Genomic DNA, 20263 nt, shown 5'->3' on the forward strand with positions numbered 1-20263 from the left:
CTGCTTGTTCCGCATTGCAAGCTACTTCGTTTGGCATGCAAGTTTATTCCTTAGCAATTAAAAATGGGTTCTATACAAGTGGCTATGTTCGGGCTGGAATGATAGATTTGTTTGCGAAGAATTTTACTTTTGAGGATGCTTTGAGGGTATTTGGTGATGTTTCATGTGAGAATGTGGTTGTTTGGAATTCTATTATATCTGGGGCTGTGAGGAATGGAGATTACTGGATTGCATTGGATCTGTTTCGCCAAATGGGTCATAGGTCTCTGGTTCCAAATAGTTATACATTTTCAAGTGTTTTGTCGGCTTGTGCTATGCTAAGGGAACTTGAGATTGGGAAAAAATTCAAGGGAGTTGATCAAGTGTGGTGCAAACGATGTTTTTCTGGGGACTGCTGTTGTTGACTTGTATGCTAAATGTGGAGATCCAGATGATGCTAAGAAAGAATTCTGGCGGATGCCAATCCGAAATGTGGTTTCTTGGACTGCTATCATTTCTGGCTTTGTGCAGAAGGGAGATTCTTTCCTTGCCCTCAAATTTTTTAAAGAAATGAGGAAACAAGCGTGGAAATAACATCTATACAGTTACAAGTGTCATTAACCGCCTGCGCAAAACCATGTATGTTGAAAGAGGGAGAAGAGATACATTCATGGATTCTAAAAACTGGGTTCTATATGGATCCAGTGGTAATTGCTGCACTAATCAATATGTACTCAAAATAGGGTGTACTGGTTTATCTGAGAAGGTTTTTGCAGAGATGGAAGATAGAGTGAGTCCAAGTATATGGACTGTTATGATATCTTCTTTTGCTCTGAATCAGAGCTCTCAAAAGGCAATTGAATTGCTACAAAGAATGTTATGGGAAGGTCTGAAACCTGATGAGTTTTGTATTTCTAGTGTTTTAAGTGTTATAGACTCTTTAGATTTGGGGAAACAAATCCACTGCTGTGCTCTTAAAGCTGCATTGATTAATGATCTTTCTGTTGGTTGTTCTCTTTTGACAATGTACTCTAAGTGTGGCAATTTGGAGGACTCTTATAAAGTGTTTGAGCTAATTCCTATCAGAGACAATGCTTTATGGGCCTCAATGATTGTTGGATGTTCAGAACATGGCTTTGTACAATTAGCTTTTCAATTATTCAGGGAAATGCTAGTTGAAGAAATTATGCCCGATCAAATTACTCTCTCTGCAATCCTTAAAGCTTGCTTTTCTCTTCCTTATCTGAAAATGGGTAAGGAAATTCATGGGTATGTTCTTCGTGCTGGAATTGACAAAACACTTATCGGTGGTGCACTTGTAAGCATGTACTCAAAGTGCAGTGCACTAAAATCAGCTAGGAGGGTACTTGACATTCTACCTCTAAAAGATAAGGTTTCATGTGCTTCATTAATTTCAGGATATGCCGAAAATGGCTTAATTGAAGATGCAGTCTTCTTGTTCTATGAAATGCTGACGTCTGATTTAGCAGTTGACTCCTTCATGCTTTCATCTGTTCTAAGAGCTATTTCTTTCTCATACAAATCAGGCCTTGGGACTCAACTGCATGGCTACATCATGAAATTGGGTTTAGACTCTGAAATTTCTGTTGGAAGTTCGCTTGTTACAATGTATTCAAAATCTGGAAGTGTTGAAGATTGCTGTAAAGCATTCCAACAGATTGATGAACCTGACCTAATCGCTTGGACAGCTTTGATAACAAGCTATGCTCAAAATGGAAAAGGGGCAGAGGCTTTGAGAATCTTTGAGTTTATGAAAAATAAAGGAATCAGACCTGATTCAGTGACCTTTGTTGGGGTTTTATCCGCTTGTAGCCATAATGGTTTGGTTGAGGAAGGATATTTCCATTTTAATTCAATGGCCAAAGACTATGGAATCAAGCCTAATAACCATCACTATGCTTGTATGGTTGATCTTCTTGGTCGCTCAGGGAGATTAAAAGAGGCTGAGAAGTTCATAAAAAACATGCCCATAGAACCTGATGCTTTGTTATGGGGAACATTGCTTGCTGCTTGTAAAGTGCATGGAGATATTGAACTTGGAAGGCTAGCAGCTGAGAATGTTATGAAGTTGGATCCAAGTGATGCTGGAGCTTATGTTTCCTTGTCAAATATCTGTGCAGAAGTTGGCCAATGGGAAGACGTCCTAAAAGTCAGGAGCCAGATGAGGGGAACTGGAGTTGAAAAGGAACCTGGTTGGAGTCTTACGTGAAATGAATCTGAGAACTGAAAGGTAAATCTTGGAAGCCTACAAACTAGTTGGAGTTTGCTCATTTATGCAAACCAGTCAATGTTCTACAAACTAGTTGGGGTTCATTTTCACATTGAATCTGATGGAACTACTAACAGACTGATCAAGATCCCATGCAGGTAGGAGAGAATTCAAATTTGTGCAGCGAAATATTTTATGAACTTAGCACCTCCGCAGTCCTGCAGGTTATTAATCCCCAGTTTTTCTTTACTTTAGTTTATTGATTCTTCATGTATAAATTTGGATTCTAATGTGAATTTTTGACCTGTAAGATTATTCGGGAACAAGTTCATATTATAAGAGCATGGAGCCTATCTTAGATTGTCCTCTCCATAACTGATCACTTAGTTAAAGTGCCAGTGACACGCGACTTTCAGTCTTTCACCCTGATTATCATATATGTAAGCAAATCGATAATCTCACCGGATTCTTTTTGCCTTTTTTTCCTTTGCTGGACAAATGAAGTCAATATGCTTACTTGAGCATGTTAACCTGAGTTATAGGGCGGGTGGGAATTGGGATATTTCATATTTCTAGTTCCAGAGCAATAACAGCATGGACATTGAACTCTTTCTATATAAAAATCAACCTACAACAAAATTCGTTTGTTCTTTTTACCTGAAGCCAAAACATTACATGCCAATTAAATTTTTTTCTGGCAGGGCCAGATTAAACAGACTAGTTCCACATGTTTGACTAGAATCCGGAGGCAATGGTGGTGGTTTCTGGTGAAGATATAAAAGCTTTAGTCATTGGACCGTTTAGAACTTCAATCGGAACAACTGATTCAGGTTGCTTTATATGCGTTTCATTATACATTTTGCAAAATTTCGAGAATTAATTAATAGTATTCAATAAAATGAGGGAGTAACCATTTAAAATTGAGGATGAATAGAGAAGAGATAAAAGATGTAGAGGGGCCAATTTTTTAATTCAATTTTTAAATATTCTTTTTTTTTTCTTTACGAAAATAATATAATTTTATAATAATAATTATTTTATTTGTTTTTTATAACACAGGCTTATATATATAATATATATATAGAGAGAGAGAGAGAGAGAGAGAGAGATTGATATGACTCGCTGCATTCACGGGCACACTGAGTGAAAAAATGGAGACAGCGGGACAATGGTTAGAGGAAGCACTGGTGGATCTGTGCAAGAGAGTAAAGACTGGATTGGATTTGGACCGGGAGATAATTTCGGGTTTAGTCTCATATTGTGAATTCGCTCAACCACTAGATGCCAAGGAGTACCTCGACGTAATTATCTCTTTCTTTTCCTCTTTATTTTTACTCTTTTGATTCTTAATTCGGGAATTTTCTTGGCAGGTTTTAAGTTAATGGGGGTTTCTTTCGCTTTCGGTTTTACTTTATAAGCTATTAGTATTGTTGGGATTAAGTTTGATTGCTTGGTTCTGGGGATTAGGCATCGACTGGCCATCTTATGAAAGAGTCTCATATTTATAAATTAATCTGAGTATGATAATTTGATCCTTGATTTATATCATTGGGATTGGGGTGCCATTTATCAGGTAGGTGAAGCCACACACAGTCGGAGACCACATGAATAAAAAATTGCAAATTATTCTGTAGCTTGTGAATGTTTGGGTTTAGGGTTTAGGGAATGTAGAAGCTGAAGTGAGAATGCATTTGTATTAGAAGTTTACAAGGGAAGATACACAAATCAGTTTGAATTGAATTATTGGGGAATTATCAAATCAATTTGATTTTGGAATGTTTTGGATGTTATTATATATCTAGGCTTTCATTTCTCTCTCTGCAGAATATTATTGGTCAAGAAGTGGGCAAAAGTGTGATTGAGGAGTATCTTCGACGCAGAGGTCACTCAGAGCTTGGCAGCAGCACTGCTGGTGTTCCAAGTTCAAATTTGCACGCCTATGTTAAGCCACGCTCAGATGAAGGATCTGTTAGTGGATCCAAGAAATCATCTAAAACTTCTAAAGAGGTTACAGGCCCCAGTTATCAGGCTCAACCTAAAACAGTCATGGCCTCAAGTTATCAAGTTGAACCTAAAAAAAGTGCTATGCCCAGTTATTCTGAGAACCGGGTCTCAACTGAGAGCAGTGAGTCAAGAACTGTGAATAAAGGGAACCAAACTAACAACAAAAAGAAGAAAGCTGGAAAAGTTATTTCTCTTGCTGAGGCTGCTAAAGGGTCAATTGTATTCCAACAGGGAAAGCCATGCTCTTGTCAAGCACGTCAGCACAGATTGGTCAGCAATTGTTTGTCATGTGGCAAGATAGTTTGTGAACAAGAGGGGGAGGGACCTTGCCAGTTTTGTGGTGCCCTTGTGCTAAAGGAAGGAAGTACATATGCTGGTCTGGAAGAAAGTTTTGCTCCCCCACTGTCAGATGCTGAAGCAGCAGCTGAGGCTTTTGCTAAAAGGCTTGTTGAATATGACCGAAACTCTGCAGCTCGTACAACGGTTATTGATGACCAAAGTGACTACTATGAGATTGAGGGAAATAGCTGGCTTTCTAAGGAGGTATCTAGATGCTTGCTAATCGTTCCAGGCATACTGGTTTATTCTTTCTCTGTGCATGTGCTTAAATTAACTTGTGTTGATTTTTTTCTGCCAGGAAAAGGAACTTTTAAAGAAGAAACAGGAGGAGATTGAGGAAGCTGAACAGGCCAATCGAAATAAAGTAGTTGTGACTTTTGATTTGGTTGGTCGCAAGGTATCAATTTTTTTTTCTGAATGGCCAAAATTTGGCCTATAATTTGCATTGCCATTGTGCAAAAACATTTTGACTGCACCACACATTTGCAAGCTGAAAAACTTTTGTCACCTGTGTTATTACATTTTTTGCCCTTGTTGCTCAGAATTATTATCATATTTGTACTACTTGATATGCTTTGTTCAAGACATTTTCCCCTCCATAAATCTGCCAGGCTGTTGGAAAACTTTTCCTTGCATGGACAGAAATTTTGCCCTAATCTATAACGTGGTGAATGAAAATCGGAACTTTTTATTCTTTTTCATTGCTTGATAATATTGCAACATATGCTCATAATGTACCTTTTTATTCTTTTTCATTGCTCTATTATGGGTGGTAGCACCAAATCCTATAGTTGCTTGTTTTGTTTTGTTTTTAAATCTATATGTGTTTGCAGTTGCATTCTTTCTTATTCATAGATGTGTCTTCTCTTCTAATAAAAGCTATAAATATTTGCAGGTCTTGATTAATAAAGATGAAGTTTCTGAGCTGGAATTGGAAAACAGCATACTGCTGCGGCCACCAGATGAAAGAGAAGTGAATCGAATTAAACCAAATCCAACTCTTACAGTACAACCAGTCTTTATAGATCCAGGCCTTAGTAAGAAACCTGATAAGGGGAAACAAACAAATCGATGCCTTCCCAACGGCTTACACTTGGAGATAACTGGGAGGGTGCAGCATGATAACAATGAGTTGAAGCATTTTATGATTGATAATGCCTCATAGAAGGCTTGAACTCCATATGTGATTATGAAAAGATGATGGGTAAAAGTTCTGGTTAGCTTACTTGAAATTCTGATGCTTCCTTTTTCATATTTTCTTCTTTTTATATGTTGCAGTCAACAGTTTTACAGCAAGGAAATGGAAAACCTTGTGTTAGTTTTTTTTCTTTAATTGAGGATATCAGATATAGTACAGGCGTTCACAGATTCCTGTTTGCTACAACATGTACCTGTCGAGACAAATAAAGCTTTAAAATTCTTTTGACAATATTTATGTGAGAATTCTTCTTGGAAATCTTCCGAAGTGGGCTGTTATAAGCACTATACAAAGTTGGTTTTACAGCTCTAGGACTAGAAATTATAAGTTTTATACGTCAATGAATATTTTATAAATAAGGACTCAATTGTTTTATTAATTAAATTTAGATTACTCTAGGAGTGGATTCTAGTAGAGTTGGTTTAGGTTTGAATTTATAATTTAGGAGATAACGACACAAGGGACATACAAAGGTGGGAATGAAAGATCCTTGGTTATTGGCGGAGAAGTTCATTATGAAGGATTTCTCAAGGCTGTGAGCTCTTGTTTGAGAATCAATCAAAGATATATACATAGTGAAATATATACGAATTTTGAAAACTTATTAAATGAATTGTTTTACAACATTCGAGACGATACGGACATTAAAGCTCTAGTAATATTATCCAGATAAAGAAAGAAAGTAACACCCTTTTATATCTAGATAAAAAGTTGATTTTCAAACCGAAATAATGCATATATTTGAACCGAATTAAATCAAAACAATGACAGAAAATGAAAAAGTGTAGAAAAATCAAAGATCTTTAGCCGAATTCGTGAAAAGCTGGAGAATGGGTGATATAACTGTAATGCGTATCGATTGGCTTGGCATATGAAAAGACTAAGCCTATGAAAAGACGTGCATTGGTATAAACAAATAAAGTATGTGGCTGTTGGACTACCCAAGGCTATTTATTTATTACCCTAGTCCAACTTTTAATAATTTCGATCTCCTGCGGCAAAAAATTTATAATTTTTAGTCTTAAGTCCTAACACCCCCTTGGCAAAATATTTTTTAAGAACAGTTCTTTGGTCGGAAAACGGTGGAATAATGTACTAGCATTTGGTTAATACGATGTTCAACCTGCATACAAGGAAGACAATACAGGCCTGTGTGGAGGATTTCATGAAGCTCCAAGTCCTTAAACTAGCCTAGTTGATTCGAAATAAAATGTCGAACAATTGGCAACAGACCAGACAATTTTCATTAAAATTTGAAGAGAAAATACAAAGCAATCTTTCCTCACAATGACAGACCTTTCAAACTACAAGCACCATAGAATATAAAGATTAAAAGCAATTCATGTTATTTCAATTAATAAGAATACATAAACTGTCTGTTTAATCGAAACTTTTCTCAATTCAGATAGATGAATTAACTAATTTAGTGTTTGACTTACCCTTATTTAAATTGATCATTTTTTTTAAACTAAACTAATCATACCGAACAAATAAGATTTTAGGGTTGAATCAGGAGATTTAAACTCAAATACTTCACTTTATAATTATATCCTTTAATCACTCAAACAATCCCTCGAGCCCACATTGATAGGCACTTACTCACGTAGAAATGAAGTGCCAAGAGATGGAGAGATTAGTATTAGCCGTTATAAATCCGAACACACTCCATCAATGTGTAAACAAACAAACCAGACACAATTTTTTATTAAAATATGTAAGAAAATACAAAGCAAGATCTTTCCTCACAATAAAAGAACTTTCAAACTACAAGCACCATAGAATAAAACGATCAGAAGCCAAACATGTTAGTAAATTTAGTAAAAATGTCGAAAACTATCTGTTTCATCAAAACTCTGTTCAACCCAGACAGGTGAATCCTTAAATTCGCTGTAAAACTTACCCTTAAAATGTGGAACAGTTGTACCGTCATGAATATTATAAACTCCATTGTCCTCTCCAACATTGCTTCTTAACATATCACATTCAAAACGAATATCAGTGAAGTATATAGAATTAGGACTGCATCCTGAAATTTCCACTGACATTGAAGAATTATACCCCAAAAAAAGTGCTCTGTTTCCCAGATCCTTAACCACAGTCCATGTATTAGTCCTCAAGTCCACTTCGAAAATCTGAAACTCAAAAGTTGAAAGATGTAAGATATTTTCAACAACAAGATATTGTGCCCTGCGGCAAACCACTAATAATGCTCCCCCACACTCAACCAAATATAACATATTTTTCTCCCTATAATCATCGTTTCTTTCATCGAGTTCCGAAGGAAGCTGTGCCACTGCATGACCCGCAACTTCCTCACCACTAAAATCGAAGACTAATATTTCACCCCTAATATTCACTGCGTAAAACTTATCATTGTAAAAGACAATATCGACATAGTCGGAGAGAAATCCCCGAATATCTATTCGATTCCAATTTTTCTTACCCGGTCTAATGTAGGCCAATTCTCTTCGTCCTCCATAAATAACGACAAGAATGGAATCTGATGTTACTGAAGGACTGGAGGATAGGGCACATTTGGCGATTAAATACCCACACAGACCCCGACGAGACATGATAGTTATGATATTAGGAAGCTTAATCTTAACGCCAGAAAAAGGGTGTAAAAGACTCATAGAATAATCTACATCAACTGTGATGATCCAACCTTTCGAAGAATAACACATTTTACACCTTGCTTCTGGTAAATAAACATCACGAATCCGATCCTTCCAGATGCTGAAGAAACTTTTATAGTTACTAAAATTTTCTTCCGAAATCATAAGCCAAGGAATCTGATAAGACTTGTAGCTGAAATTATAATTCCTTGCTGCAAATAGCCATGATCTACAAATGCAACCGAAAGTGACATAATCCTCGTGAAATATAATCTTTTTCAAAATTTCCACTAATAAATCTTGATGAAGTTCTGACCAGTTCCCCATATGTCCCCTTATTATGGAAAAAAAAAACAAAAGAACCTGACTTACACAAACTGATAGAAGAAAGAAGAAGTAAAACCCTAATATATAATGCGTGCACAGTGTAAGTATCGACTGTCTTGGCATATGAAAAGACATGAATTGGTATGATCAACACATCCAGTTTGCAGCCGTTGGACTCCCCAAGGTTACATTACTTTGAATAATTTCGAGTTCCTTGGGAGTTGCAGAAATTCTCATGCTAAACCTCTTTGTTTAGTTTCTTCTTTCAATTTTTTTCACTGACCATGCATGCACAAACTTGGAAATCAAACATCAATTGTTTACAATTTAATATATGATTGAAGAATGACTAAAACTCCCTCAAAGAGTGGGAACAAAATTTTATAACTTAATACAACCTAAACTATAGTATTAATGTTATTTTTTTCGTTCTTCTTCATTTTATTTTTAACCTTATATTTTCCTTACAGACCTTTAGAAAATGATTCAGTCTAATATAAAATAATCAAACTTTCTAAAAATTATCAAGCTTTGATAAAACTCAGTTTTGTTGATTTTAATCGATTTATCAATTTTGATCTAGTTAAATCTAAACCAGTTTTTAATATGAATTATACCAAATTTGGAGTCAGTCGAGGGTTCAACTGATTGAACCGATCGATCCAATTTGGTTTTCAAAACCTTGTGTTAAACTCAACTATTATAAATAGCTTCTAATATGCAATTAAACCTTTACAAATGGTAAGATTAACTTTCTCTAATTAGAAATGCATAAACACTCAAAAGTGAATACTACTTTTTAACAATTCAAATTTGATCGATCACTTTTAAGTTCAATCAAGCAGATTTTAAAAGCTCAAAATATTAAATGACTTTTTTATTAAATATAACATAAATAATTAAATTATTTAATTTCATATCATTTTGTTTGTACGTATAATTTATTTGTGGGTAAACATATAAATTATATATTTTTTCTGCATCAGTAGACAGGCCGAGTTGGTCTAAGGCGCCAGATTAAGGGTCTGGTTGGAAAAGGCGTGGGTTCAAATCCCACTCTCCACAATTCAAATTTAATTATTATTTATTCTTCCATATTTAAATTCATTTTATTATTATTATTATTATTTTCCATCTGATTATCATTAAAATGCGGCTCAAAAACATCCTCGTACCTCTCAGCCAAAAACATCACTACTTTCCAACACGCAAATCTAATACAACTTCGTACTTTTCAAGACCAAACATATCAACCAACCCACTTCTTATTGGCGCTGAGAATTTTCATCCTTGTCATCATCGCTTTCTTGATTTTCTCCCCCTACATACAAGTAAGACTTTTCAAACGTTAATTCAGATCTATTGCGCTTCTTTCATCAGTTGAATCCATCTTCATAACTTTATTTCTTTCTTTAATTCTTGCTTTGTGTATCGAAAAAAGGAACGCAAGGTTTGATATGGGTTACTGTTATGCCATCTTTGACTGGTTCATACTTTGAACATTTTCTGTAACTAGTTTCAAAGGTTGTGTTTCTGTTATTGGAATAATAATATTTTGTACATTTTCAGTAACCGAAATCATCAACGGGTGAAATTGAAATCTTAGCTTAGGATTCTATAGAGATAGGCTTGATGTTTGATTGATCAAATGGACAGAAAGAGCTTATGCTTTATTTATATTTAGATGTATTTTTTTATTTTTCCCTTTTGCTTTACCATATATGGATTCACTCATGCTAGATACGCTTGAAAGATTGAATATTGACCTTGTTATGATTTTTTGGAAAGAGGGTGGTTTCTTGATTTGATATATAACAAGTTTATCAAAATAGAGTTTTCATCCCTGTAATGAATCTTGAGATTTCTTTTACTTGTGGAAATTAGAATTATACATATCTCTATAGTTCATTTACTTTGACATACTTTTTGTTATAATTTTACATGGGAATAAAATGGAACGCAGGGTTTGATTTGGTTACAGTTATGCCATCTTTGACCGGTTCATACCTTGAACATTTACTGTAGCTAGCTTCAAAGGTTGTTTTTCTATTACTGGGAATAGTAATATTGTGCATTTTCAGTAACTGAAAATCATCATCGGTTGAAATTGAAATCTTAGCTTAGGATTGTATAAAGATAGGCTTGATGTTTGATTGATCAAATGGACAGAAAGAGCTTATGCTTTATTTATATTAAAAATTTCAGGTACACAATGGCAACAAAAGGAAACTTGGGAGACAGTAAAACTAGGGGCTCAGTGTCATTGTTTATTATATTCGGATTATGCTGTTTCTTCTATCTCTTGGGTGCATGGCAGCGGAGTGGTTTTGGGAAAGGTGACAGAATAGCTATAGACATCACCAGACAGACAGACTGCGGTGTCCTCGACAATCTAAATTATGAGACTCATCATGATGGTGATGATGGGGCAACAGATGATTCAAAATCTGCAGTCCAGGATTTTAAGCCATGTGATGATCGATACATTGATTACACACCCTGTCATGATCAAATGAGGGCAATGACATTTCCCCGGGAAAATATGAACTACAGGGAGCGACATTGTCCTCCTAAAGAAGAGAAGTTAAATTGTCTTATTCCGGCCCCTAAAGGATATTCAACTCCATTTCCTTGGCCGAAGAGTCGTGACTATGTACCCTACGCAAATGCACCTTATAAGAGCTTGACAGTTGAGAAGGCTGTTCAGAACTGGATTCAATATGAAGGCAATGTATTTAAGTTCCCTGGTGGAGGAACACAGTTCCCTAATGGGGCAGATGCATATATAAACGAACTTGCATCTGTGATCCCAATGGACAATAGGATGGTTAGAACAGCTCTTGATACTGGATGCGGGGTAAGTTCAATTCTATACAAGGTTGCCACTTCTGCACAATGGGTTTTTTTTTTTTTTTTTTTTCCAAATTTAATGTACTTCAGTACACATATACATGAATTTGCTTGTCCCTTGTTGAGATTTTTTTACAACTTTTCTTAATTTTTCTTTGTTTATGTTTCTTCTTATTAGAATGACTTGCATATTTATGAACCTGTTCTTCTAATTTTAAAATCTATTATTTTTCCATTTCTATCTTTTGTTCATTTTAGCCTATAAAGTTTATATACAAACGACTTCAGCATTTCGTTTACTTCAATTGATTTATGGTTGGTGATTAGGTTGCAAGCTGGGGTGCATACCTATTTAAAAAGAATGTTATAACAATGTCATTTGCACCAAGAGACTCTCATGAAGCACAGGTTCAATTTGCTTTGGAAAGAGGTGTACCAGCAGTTATTGGTGTTCTTGGAACTACAAAGCTACCATATCCTTCTAGGGCTTTTGACATGGCTCATTGTTCTCGATGCTTGATTCCTTGGAGTTCAAATAGTGAGTACTATAACTTTTACAGATTAACAGATATGACAATTTATAAGCAAACCAAAGCAGAAAAGTGGAATACAGTGTGATTCAAAGAAGAACCATCTGCAGTCATTATTATTTGATTTATAAATACTGTTAGCTTTAGGGATGTATAATATCATGGATGGGAATTCTTTCTGCAGATGGAATATACATGATGGAAGTTGATCGAGTTCTTAGACCAGGTGGTTACTGGGTGCTTTCTGGACCCCCCATTAATTGGAGGACTAATTTCCAAGCATGGAAACGCCCTAAAGAGGAATTTGAGAAGGAACAGAGAAAGATTGAAGAGATTGCCAAACTTCTCTGCTGGGAAAAGAAGTATGAAAAAGGTGAAACTGCCATCTGGCAGAAAAGAAAAAATTATGCTAATTGCTGGGAGAAAGATTCTCAACGTACCATGTGTCAACCTGCAAATGCAGAAAAGCTCTGGTAATTACTTTATTGGCCTCGTCAGATACTTATTGACCAACTGTATCTGTTTTAAAGAGATACTGCATGCATTCTACTACTATGAAAATGAATTAACACCTGGGATGATTATAAGAGAAAATTTATGTAACTAGTTTTATTGATGTTATTGTTGAATTATTGTACCTTACTGTTGTTGATTATAGAAATTGAAAAGCTTTATAGTTTAGACATGCTATATTTTTTTCCCTGTAAGCTGCTTTCTTGTTTCAATATCCACATCAGTGTCTTGCCTTTGTGCTGTTTTTCTTTTATGAATCTCTGCAGCAGTAGGAAAGGTTAGAAAATAGAAGTTTTGGCCTTTGTTAAATGTGCAATTTCCTTAAGTAACGGTATGTGCTTTTGACTGATAAGCACAAGAACTTGGGTTGAAGTCTTGTCAACCCCTTGGTGCAAAATGCTGGAGGGTAGGATTGTAACGAAAAAAGACCCAAGTTGAGTTGAATAAACACCAAGTAATTTCATGGATTTCATTTGTGTAAAGGATTTCAACTTACTAGGGAGCATGAGTTTGGGATAATTTACTTTATATATTGTGATTCCTTGCCATGCTTAATAGTATGTTCTCTTTTGTAAAATACTGATGTTCTGCTGGTGTGTAGGTATCAGAAGATGGAGGGTTGTGTGACTCCTTTTCCTGAGACTACTGGACAAGATGAAGTTGCTGGGGCCCCGTGGATACCATTTCCAGAAAGACTTAATGCTGTTCCATTCAGAATTTACAGTGGATCCATTCCAGGAGTATCTGCTGAGGTATACCAGGAAGACAATCGGTTGTGGAAGAAGCATCTAAATGCTTATAAGAGGGTTAACAAAATCATTGATTCAGGGAGGTACCGCAACATTATAGATATGAATGCTGGTTTGGGAAGTTTTGCTGCAGCCATTGAATCTCCCAAATTGTGGGTGATGAATGTTGTGCCTACAATAGCTGAGAAGGACACTCTTGGTGTTATTTATGAGCGTGGATTAATTGGCATATATCATGATTGGTAACTTTCAAAGAATCAGGACTTTCCTTTTATTTTTTTCCATTGCACAGCTCATGTGGTTCTTGCAGACTATTTGGGTTTCCTATGGATGTGATTGACATGATATCAACCGATTTTATTCATGTGGATGACCATTTTATTTTCTATTTAACCATTCTGCCTTTTCTAAGGGCCTTTTTTGAGTCTAATTGTAGCATGCATATATTTCCTCACAATATCCCATCCCCGTTTTGGGCATTCACTTCACTGTTGCATTTCTCTCTAACCAAAATATCTGTTTCTTTTAGAAAGAACAAAAATTTTCATTAGTATGCACGTATTTTGCCAATAATTTTTTCTTCTCATTTTGGCCTTTAACTCAATTGTTGCATTTCTCTCAGCTCAAATTATCTGTTTCTTTTGGGAAGAAGAAAAATTTTTATTCCAACAGATTCACACTCAAGTGTCTTGTATGAACAATAATTTTGTTTCTGAGGCTAGCAAGTGTTATTTAGCTCTTTGATATGATGTTTTTCCTACTTTAAACAGTTGTACATGTCTCCTTTTATCATTTTCTTTTCTTTTGGGTTTTCTGAGGCTAGCAAGTGTTATTTAGCTCTTTGATATGATGTTTTTCCTACTTTAAACAGTTGTACATGTTTCCTTTTATCATTTTCTTTTGTTTTGGGTTATTTATCTCCTCCTTGAAGTTCCTTGGTCAGTAGCCGTGCTTGTGGTCTTTGTCATTCCAGAACCTTGCCTGGAGGAAATTCACTATCATCTTTACACCTTATGCAATTAACATTTAGCTGATTTGGAATGTAGTAATGGCTTTCTTTTCTAATTCAGCCTTCATCTTTAGCTGATATGGATGATTGTGGTATTGGTAGTTGATATTTCTGATTGTCAGTAATGAATGGCCAGTGTAGCCAGCATATCTGTTTAAGTTTATGGCATATTGGATTTTCACTTATTTCTTTTCCGTCTTTAATATTTTTGTTTTGATAATTAAATATATTTTTAATTTGGCTAGGTGTGAAGCATTCTCCACGTACCCGAGGACATATGACCTTATTCATGCAAGTGATGTTTTCAGCTTGTATAAGGATAAGTAAGTCTTTATTGACACATCTTGCTCTCTTCTGATATGCCTTTGTCATTAGATCAGACTACACTTGGCTCCATAGATCCCCATGATGAGATTCAGCTCTTTGCATGTGGACCTCTTTCAAGTTTCAAGTAGCAAAAATTACTTTCCAGAACTTTCCTTATTTCTTTTATTTTTTCTTGTGTAGTTGACTTTCTTTAAGGTTCCTATATTTACATGCAACTGATGCAGGTGCAATGCTGAAGATATTCTTTTGGAAATGGATCGTATCTTGAGGCCTGAAGGAGCAGTCATATTTCGTGACCAAGTGGATATTCTAACCAAAGTGAAGAAAATAGCAGGAGCAATGAGGTGGAAAACAAAAATGGTCGATCATGAGGATGGCCCACTTGCCTCAGTTAAGATATTATTCGCTGTCAAGAGGTATTGGGTTGCTGGAGAAAACAGTACCACATCCTCTCAATGATCTGAGAAATAATATGATATGATCCCACTGGGGAACAATATTCACTGTAGTTAACCATAGGTGTCTCTCTCCCAGTAGCAACCCAGTAACACGGCTTCTGTTGCATTTAATTTTGATCCAATCCTATTTTGAAGGTAGATATAGAATATAGATAGGATATATAATTTAATAAAGATTCTTGGTTTGTTGTTTTTTCTATTTTCTTTTCTCTATCATCCAATTTTTTTATATTCTGTTTTTAGCACCTCAGTGCTGTTTAGATTCTAGACTTCAGGCTCTGGCAAGATCCTGTTTTTGACAATATAATTCTTTGTTCTTGTACACAAACCGCAGTCTATATACATATTATTTGTCATATTTCACTGTCTGATTACTTTTCAACTTCATTCTTGCTAAGAAAAGATGCAAAGGATGCAACAGTAAGTAGAAGTCTAGAAATTCAAGCAAGCAACCATATTTGGATTTAATTTTTATTTGCGGGTGTGTACTTCTACAATGGCAGTTTGTTCTTATTTGATTGGAAGTGTTGTTGTTTCTTGAATTATGCAAACTAATGAGTACATATATCCTGTATTAGGTGAATAATCTTGTAGAATCATATGATGGCAACTTCAATTTCTTGACTTGCCATTCACATTGATTTGTACTTTTGTCCTCCAACACCTCCAAATGAATGGCAGAGATCTGACCTTATTTGTTGGCCATTTGTTCGCCACGCTGTCCATACAGTAAGCAGATCTTTATTTTGAGATAAATTCTCCAGTAATCAAATTTAGTTAGGGTATGAAACCCACATGAGACTTCTCCTAGTGAGAATAAAAATGCCTTGCTTTCAAGCATGTAGGACCTTGTACTCCTAATGGCTTGCTTTCAGGCATGTAGGTCCTTGCACACTTATTATTGTACATGCAGCCTTAAAAAATTACTTATATAGAATGGTTCTTAGGAAGCCAAATGATCTCCAAGCCTCAGTATCAAAAGTTTTTCCTTTATACAAGTTATTTGCACCTTTTTGTGTTTGTCCTGCCCACACTACCTCACAAAAGTTCCTCTCTCATTCAAACATTTCTTGTCAAGTTTGTTTTCTTTATTTCCCACTGTTGCTTGTCATCTCAAATTTCTCAACCTCAAAAATCTGGTTGGTTTCTTGTAAATTAACCATAACGATGGACAGTGGAAAGAACATTAACAATCTTGGTGAAGTCTCATTTTCTTGTTACCTTGGCACAGCAGAAGAGAAATATATACAGAAGATTACAGAATCGGTTCAGTATCCGCATCATTCAATCACTTCAAGCCCAGACCTTCCCTCTTTGATAACCTTGGAAAGAAGCAAGTCTGGAGACGGTGAAATTGGCGTCTTTGAAGCTCAGAAATACTACAACATGAGATTAGATGATGGTCCAGTTATTATTGATACTGCAACTACTCATGATCATGGCTACAGGAAAGGAAACCAGGTTGAACTTCTCCGTGTTAAAACAAAGAGCAGGCCAGGGACTCCAAGTGTGACTTCTGAAGCAAGTTGGAATAGCCAAACTGCTCTATTGCCAACATATCAGAGAAGCCTACCTCAAGCTCAAAGTAAGCCTAAAAGGGTACATGGAAAGAGTGGTCTTTTCTCTGGTTTTAGCTGCCATGGATCTTGTACTGATAAAAAATCAGTTTATGTTAGTCCAAATGTTGAGCATGCTGAGACAGTTCAGGGAAGAGATCACAGAAAAGAAGCTACTCAAATTGTTCTTAGTCCTAACATGTTGGATGGTGGAAAGCTGAAACCGAGATTGAAGGTGAAAGATGAGTTTCATAAGCCAAGTCATGAAAAGACGAGAAGTAGTATTACTAGCGTGGAATCAAACAAAGAAGAGATTGTTGCGATCCCAGTTGCAAATTCTGCAGTGAAAAACCTGGCCATTAAAAGACAGTTGGCAAAAGATAGAATCATAGAAGAAGAAGAATCACGAAAATCGCTAGAGGTGTTCGGTTCTCATACACTGAAAAAGGGGGTAATTGAAATGAACCTTGACAGGAAACTTTCTATGTTAAGTTGGGATGCAATTCCAAAGACACTAAAACTCCCAACTTCTTCATTGAGGAGCCAAGTGTATGAAGATATAGACAGTGATGGTAGCTCTGATCTATTTGAAATAGAGAACATATCAGGCAGTGGACAGGCATTGTTCACAGGGGGAACATGTGATGGTGTATCTGGCTGCATGTCTCCAACTCCTTATGCACGAAGCGAGACCAGCATTGAGTGGAGTGTTGTCACTGCAAGTGCTGCTGATTTCTCAGCTATCTTGGATTATGATGGATCAAAACTTACAGAAAATTTTAATGCTAGTCCTGACGCAATTCAAGTTGCCAAAACCAAATTCATGGTGGAGAAGGATTCACAAAGTGGTGGTTCGGGCAAACTACTCAGTTGCAAGAGTCATAAAGCAGTTAGAGTTGCTGAAAATGCTTACAGAACTAGTGAGAAGGCCAAGTTTCATCCACAACAACCTCAAAGATCAGTTAACCACATGCCAGTATGTAAGGTACAAGCCAACATCGATGAAAGGTTTTGATTTCCCATTAGCAAAAAAGACAGCATGGCTTTTGCCTAAGTGAAGGTGAAGCATTACTTTCTGCTTACTTGAAGCAGCAGTGTGTGATGGAAGGTGATTTGGTGATAACTGATCTGAAAATTTTCATTTCGATTTCAATTTTCAGATAATAAATGCAATAAAGCTTAATATGAAGTAGAACTTCGCATAATGTTATTCTATTTTTTATATTCCACCAATTTCTTTAGCTTCTTTTTTGCTTTTAGTGATGAAACTAAGATTATATTCTCTTATCTTTTTTATGCCTTTGGGAAACACGACAGCCTGAATGCATATAAAGAGAATCTGGATTTATCTATGCAATATTGGACCCAAAAGAATACTGAACACAACATCTACTGACCACACTGGTCCAACTAATTTCCTTCTCTTGTTAGTTCAGAACTTCCAAGTTTTATTCTTGTTCTCTTGATTTACAACTGGAGGGTCATCCATGTTTTGGACCTTCTTTTTGACTTTAAACTAAAGTTGCTTTTTACAACCTTGTTTGCCTTACATAAGCGGCTACAAATCTCTTGCTTTGGTCGGCATGTGTCCATTAAACCTATAGATAAGGGTCCTAATTCAGAGTTATGCATCAGAACATACATGAAATACAGTCTCTAGCTTTTTTCCTCTTAAGAGGCCATTGATGTATAATGCAACCAATTGGGCATGCAAAACAATAAAACATGAACAATTAAGCATATTTGCCCACTTAACAGTTGTAAAAGTAAACCATCAACTTTGAGGGTATGTACTTGTACATGATAAACTGGATGATAGAAAAATATGAAACATATTTGATATTCCATATCCGGGATTTTAGTGTTTGAAAGATGACCAATCCAGGCGCTGAAACAACGACCTCCATGTGAATGTAAATTGCAGGATGAGCCGCACCACTAGTTAGACCAAGCATTGCCGAGTTTTCGCCTTAGTTTCAATGGAAATTTAATGAATGATGGCAACTTTCACCAGTGCTATAACCAAAATGATGCGAACTGTTAAGGAATGTTATCCACAACGACATGTTCTATTCATGACAATACATATCCATGATCATGTTTGGCAGCTACATTCAATTCCATAACCATCTTCCACCCAAGGTGGATCCCACCTTCTCTTCTCAATTTTTTCCTTTTCCACATAAGCTATGGCTATTGTTGGAGACAAAAAAGAAAAAAAAAAGTTATACATATAATAAAAATGAGTAAAATAAGTAATATATAAGTGTGGGGTTGCATATTCAAGAGAAAAAAAAAAAATGAAATAGATTGTGGTTAAGAAGAAAAGAAAAGAGAAAAAAATATTATCTTTTTATTTGACACTTAAAGTAAATGAATGCACTTTATTTCTTTTTCAATTTCTAAAAGAATTTGGATCTAATTGATTTTTTTTCTTTTAGATCGTGTGATCTCTCTTATTCTCTTTTTAGATCTACAAACTTCTTACCAAAAAAGAATTCACAAATTTTATTGTGCTTCTTTGAATATTCTTAATTCTTGAGTTGTTCTTTTATCACCTTCTTGTTTATCTTTATTATTTCTTTTTTTGATTCTAGTTTGTTGGAATTAGATAGTTACAAAGTAATTGGAGTGAGATTGTTTAATTTAATAAAGAACAGAGAGAGGAAACCTAAGTGAACGAAAAAATAAAAGACAAAAGGCGTGAGAAACATTATAGTGTGCAAACATGATTGTTGAGTGACATACCGTGAGGGAGTGGAGTGAAAATGGTGAGGGAGTGTTGTGAGGATCATTTCTAACATTTTTTTCAAATTCCAGTCGTGTCAAAAAGTGAAGACAAAAGTATAGTTGAGGAAGAAAAGGTGGATGCATCGTTTATGCTCAAAGCAATGCAACAAGAATTTGAGAGGATACACATTGACATAATGAAATTGTGAAATCTTTTTTCTTAATTCTTTTGAAAACTCATGAACTTATCAAGAATGTTTTTTTGTAACGTTCAAATATGACTTATCACTCTCTTTCTTTTTTATTTTAAAGTATGATATCAACTTATACTTTTGGTTTATGTTAATCATAGCTATCGGGTCAATATTTTTACACCTTTAGTTCATGATTATCCATAATTATTAGGTCAAAGTTTTTATTAATTATAGGAATTGAGTTAAATTTTTTTTTTCAATTTGCAATCTTATTCAGCTTTTTGGGTTTCTAACTTTCTTGTTTGCGTGTAGGGTCTCATAATTCATTTGTAAGATTCGCATTAGTTAATTGGATTATAAAAGAAAATCTTTGTGCAAGCGGACCTAAATTTAAAGGCAATGGCAATTACTGGGAAATTTAGAAACATTCATGTACTGCAATTACTTAGGATAACTGAACAATGGCTTAAACACAGTAGAGATTTGCTGCAAGTTTTACGCCATCAAAGACCTTTAAATTTCGTCAACTCTACAAGATATTAAACAATCAGTTTACACCTACTACGAATAATCTAAACAGATTTGCTCTGGTGACTTCAATTGCAAACTAAACTCTACTGAGCTTTGGTATTCATTATGCAATCAATTATTGGTT

The 20263-nt window shown here is 35.4% G+C and overlaps 5 protein-coding genes across 5 annotated transcripts; 4 read left to right on the forward strand and 1 right to left on the reverse strand.

The window, feature by feature from the left end:
• Positions 1 to 19: 19 nt before the first annotated feature.
• On the forward strand, positions 20 to 2567 carry LOC123212354 (pentatricopeptide repeat-containing protein At1g74600, chloroplastic-like). Its single transcript, XM_044631459.1, is given in 5 exon segments — positions 20 to 349; positions 351 to 553; positions 556 to 717; positions 720 to 2230; positions 2368 to 2567. Coding segments are annotated over 4 exon segments (2169 nt in total). The 5' UTR covers positions 20 to 35; the 3' UTR covers positions 2210 to 2230; positions 2368 to 2567.
• A 717-nt stretch (positions 2568 to 3284) lies between these two features.
• Positions 3285 to 5983, forward strand: LOC123212355 (activating signal cointegrator 1). Its single transcript, XM_044631460.1, has 4 exons — positions 3285 to 3510; positions 4034 to 4756; positions 4851 to 4949; positions 5448 to 5983. Exons 1-4 carry the CDS (start codon positions 3361 to 3363, stop codon positions 5715 to 5717), a joined length of 1242 nt encoding a protein of 413 aa, XP_044487395.1. The 5' UTR covers positions 3285 to 3360; the 3' UTR covers positions 5718 to 5983.
• Positions 5984 to 7420: 1437 nt separating this feature from the next.
• On the reverse strand, positions 7421 to 8692 carry LOC123210727 (putative F-box protein At5g55150). Its single transcript, XM_044629202.1, has 2 exons — positions 7809 to 8692; positions 7421 to 7718 (listed from the first exon to the last, which is right to left on the reverse strand). Exons 1-2 carry the CDS (start codon positions 8690 to 8692, stop codon positions 7565 to 7567), a joined length of 1038 nt encoding a protein of 345 aa, XP_044485137.1. The 3' UTR covers positions 7421 to 7564.
• A 1144-nt stretch (positions 8693 to 9836) lies between these two features.
• On the forward strand, positions 9837 to 15486 carry LOC123211996 (probable methyltransferase PMT2). The gene is made up of 7 exons (XM_044631000.1): positions 9837 to 10023; positions 10898 to 11549; positions 11870 to 12080; positions 12257 to 12545; positions 13187 to 13576; positions 14589 to 14666; positions 14895 to 15486. The coding sequence occupies exons 2-7, from the start codon at positions 10905 to 10907 to the stop codon at positions 15127 to 15129; spliced, it is 1848 nt and encodes a 615-aa protein (XP_044486935.1). The 5' UTR covers positions 9837 to 10023; positions 10898 to 10904; the 3' UTR covers positions 15130 to 15486.
• An 809-nt stretch (positions 15487 to 16295) lies between these two features.
• On the forward strand, positions 16296 to 17699 carry LOC123210729 (protein PHYTOCHROME KINASE SUBSTRATE 1-like). The gene has a single exon (XM_044629203.1). It carries the CDS (start codon positions 16296 to 16298, stop codon positions 17697 to 17699), a length of 1404 nt encoding a protein of 467 aa, XP_044485138.1.
• The last annotated feature ends 2564 nt before the right edge of the window (positions 17700 to 20263 follow it).

The sequence above is a fragment of the Mangifera indica genome, chromosome 3 (assembly GCF_011075055.1).
Source record: "Mangifera indica cultivar Alphonso chromosome 3, CATAS_Mindica_2.1, whole genome shotgun sequence".
In the NCBI taxonomy this organism is placed as follows: domain Eukaryota; kingdom Viridiplantae; phylum Streptophyta; class Magnoliopsida; order Sapindales; family Anacardiaceae; genus Mangifera; species Mangifera indica.

Excerpts from the sequence above, each read along its gene's own strand:
- LOC123212355 (XM_044631460.1), top strand. The coding sequence starts at position 3,361 with ATGGAGACAGCGGGACAATGGTTAGAGGAAGCACTGGTGGATCTGTGC. Across the intron at positions 3,511-4,033 it reads ATGCCAAGGAGTACCTCGAC|AATATTATTGGTCAAGAAGT; the intron begins GTAATTATCTCT and ends CTCTCTCTGCAG. Across the intron at positions 4,950-5,447 it reads TTGATTTGGTTGGTCGCAAG|GTCTTGATTAATAAAGATGA; the intron begins GTATCAATTTTT and ends AAATATTTGCAG.
- LOC123210727 (XM_044629202.1), bottom strand. The coding sequence starts at position 8,692 with ATGGGGAACTGGTCAGAACTTCATCAAGATTTATTAGTGGAAATTTTG. Across the intron at positions 7,719-7,808 it reads AACAGAGCACTTTTTTTGGG|AAGCAATGTTGGAGAGGACA; the intron begins GTATAATTCTTC and ends TGATATGTTAAG.
- LOC123211996 (XM_044631000.1), top strand. The coding sequence starts at position 10,905 with ATGGCAACAAAAGGAAACTTGGGAGACAGTAAAACTAGGGGCTCAGTG. Across the intron at positions 11,550-11,869 it reads CTCTTGATACTGGATGCGGG|GTTGCAAGCTGGGGTGCATA; the intron begins GTAAGTTCAATT and ends GTTGGTGATTAG. Across the intron at positions 13,577-14,588 it reads ATTGGCATATATCATGATTG|GTGTGAAGCATTCTCCACGT; the intron begins GTAACTTTCAAA and ends TAATTTGGCTAG.
- LOC123210729 (XM_044629203.1), top strand. The coding sequence starts at position 16,296 with ATGGACAGTGGAAAGAACATTAACAATCTTGGTGAAGTCTCATTTTCT.